A 2,728-nucleotide genomic window follows, 5' to 3' on the forward strand; every position below is an offset into this window, starting at 1 on the left:
AAAGCGTATTGAACGCTAGTGACAAGGTGTAATCAGAAGAGAAAACCCATGGAAATACCGATAGCGAGAATAACAGACATAATCTGTGGGAAATTCAAATAGCAATACAAAATCGAATTATTAACGTCACTAAGGTAAGCGAAACAAAGAGACGGCCAGTCAGCCTGCTGAAACTGATTGTGACACAGAGGGGCGGAGTAACGGCGCGCGACACCCTTTGAATCCTCATGCATATTCATCGGATACAAAATCCAACGGTCTTCATAGAAGCGTGCCTATATAAGGATTAGCATGGCGACATTTGGACGGATTTGGTCAATTCTCGCACACCATGCTGTTGAAGATTTTTATACAGAGAAAATACCATTTGTGGAAACAGCGCGACAAACACTTTGTTGTATCCTGTAAAAGAATTCCATAGCATCATCTTCACTTGATACTGTTACCAACCATTGGCCAAATCCCGACTTTCGGAACTTTTCGTTTCAATACTGAGTTCGTCTTATGGTAACGTACAGTAACATCTTCATGTAAAGTGTGTGTGTCCAGTCACCATAAGTGCCTTATTAACCATCAGTAGATCAACAATTAAACAACCGATATCATCATGCCAAGAGGATTTCTTGTTAAACGAACAAAACATTCTAACGCTATCTCGTATAGGCAGCGTCGGAACTCAGAAGAAGATACAGAGCGTTATGAAAGTGGCTCAGATCATGAAGCTCCCATCATCACGAAATTTGGGTCCCCTGATTCCGGGTACTCTGTGAGCCCAGTCAACCTCATCATCCGGGAAAACCTGAAACATGATCAGGTTCAGGTCGACATCAAAGACGAGGAAAACAACAACAACATAAATGACAAGGATTTTGTGAGTTTTTCGCCGGCGTCGTCACCACTAACTGTAAGTACCACCGGCTCATCTTACCCATCGCCATTCTATTACGCCACATTTGACAAACTGAGTGTGTCAAATTTTTCACCTAATAATCAAAATTGGAACTTGAACGTTAATCAAAAGGAGTCTCAAGTCACATCTCCGTCTCAACAGAATAGTCCTAACAAACGCAGGGGTAATAATGATAACGATAACAAGTCAAAAGTTCCCAAGAAATCTAAAGCTGTGAGGAAGATCAACTTTGACGAGGACAAGTCGTCCCCCGTCTCTGGCTGTATCATCAAGGATATATCTGATGGGGAAGAGGATGGGAAAGTCGTGTATGGGGACATCGACAGCAGCTTCAACTACGTGGAGGCCACCCCGGAGGCACGTGCAGAATTGGACAAAATCGTAAACAAAATTGGTGACTATGTTTGTCAGCTTTGTAAAGAGTTTTTCTCTGATGCTTTTAAGCTTGCACAACATAGGTGTTCGCGAATCGTACACGTGGAATACAGGTGTCCGGAATGTGACAAGGTGTTTAGCTGTCCTGCCAATCTAGCATCCCATCGCCGTTGGCACAAACCCAGGCCCGTCAACAACAACAAACCCAACTACCAACCACCGATACTTCCAGCCAAACCAGACTTAAGTAACATTAACGATAACAGTGACAATAACAACATATCTCAAAATGTTGAAAACGGTAACGTGTTGTCAATGACAGTTGGTGACCTGCGCGCTTCGCCCTCTATTGACGGACAGTACGAGTGCGAAACGTGTGGAAAGAAGTTCCGTCGCCAGGCCTACCTACGGAAACACGTGCTCAACCACGCCAACGACCGACAGACAAACTGTAAGTTCTGCCACAAAATATTTCCAAACGATGCGCTCAAAACCAAACATGAACTTTTGCATTTGAATAACAATAACAACAAAGAACTGTGTTGCAATGTATGTAAGATGTTTTTCCCAAATAAGGTAATGTTGGAAAAACATGCACGCACACACACGTGCGAAGTGTTTAATTGTAAATATTGCTCTAGCACCTTTTACAGTTCTCCAGGATTGACACGTCACATTAACAAATGTCATCCCTCCGAGAACAGGCAAGTCATCCTACTTCAGTTTCCACCTTCAGTAAATCGTCCAAACTAATGTATCTGTTTAGGGGTGAGCCGCATCTAGTATGTGTGAATCCCCGGGCTCAACCCGCGTGCCTTTGACCACTGTATGTTATACACTAATGCCTTGTCTCTGGTAATGTACCCGGATGTTATACAGTATGTAGACTGGTGCCTTATGCTTTGTTAAAATAATAAGTCGTTTTAGAGAATTCAAATTTGTTTAGTTTTTGTCTTATTTATATTATACTACCAGTTCAAATATTCTTATTTTTTTTTCAATATTTCAAAACATTTTCCACCGATGTTTACAGTCAGGAATTTTGAAATGAATTATTTCATGCTTAGAATTTAATGAGAAATCAAAATGAGCTGCGTATGGCATGGTGTGTGTGAAATATACAGATGTCAGGTTATCAGATGTGTTGTATTTATAATTAATGCTGTAACTATATTTTGTTATACTCTTTTGTTGAATCTTAATTTTGACTTAATTTAAATTATTTAATTTATTTATATTTATGTGATTATGTTTAGTTTTTATATTAATTCATAATATAACAGAGATAATATATTCCCGCCTCAGATATAAGTTTTTATTGATAGTAGATTGAAGGATAGTTTTACTTTTCAGAGTATATTTATACACCTTTTGAGTATATAGTAATTATCTTGAAATCCAATTATCATATTTTATATAAATATAAAATAAAATACTTATATC

The 2,728-nt window shown here is 39.1% G+C and overlaps 1 protein-coding gene across 1 annotated transcript; it reads left to right on the forward strand.

Moving 5' to 3' along the window:
- The first annotated feature begins 270 nt into the window (after positions 1-270).
- LOC110459836 (insulinoma-associated protein 1a-like) lies at positions 271-2,224 on the forward strand. Its single transcript, XM_021512291.1, has one exon. The coding sequence runs from the start codon at positions 608-610 to the stop codon at positions 2,036-2,038; it is 1,431 nt and encodes a 476-aa protein (XP_021367966.1). The 5' UTR covers positions 271-607; the 3' UTR covers positions 2,039-2,224.
- Positions 2,225-2,728: the final 504 nt, after the last annotated feature.

This window comes from Mizuhopecten yessoensis, unplaced genomic scaffold (assembly GCF_002113885.1).
Source record: "Mizuhopecten yessoensis strain PY_sf001 unplaced genomic scaffold, ASM211388v2 scaffold10227, whole genome shotgun sequence".
NCBI classification, from domain to species: domain Eukaryota; kingdom Metazoa; phylum Mollusca; class Bivalvia; order Pectinida; family Pectinidae; genus Mizuhopecten; species Mizuhopecten yessoensis.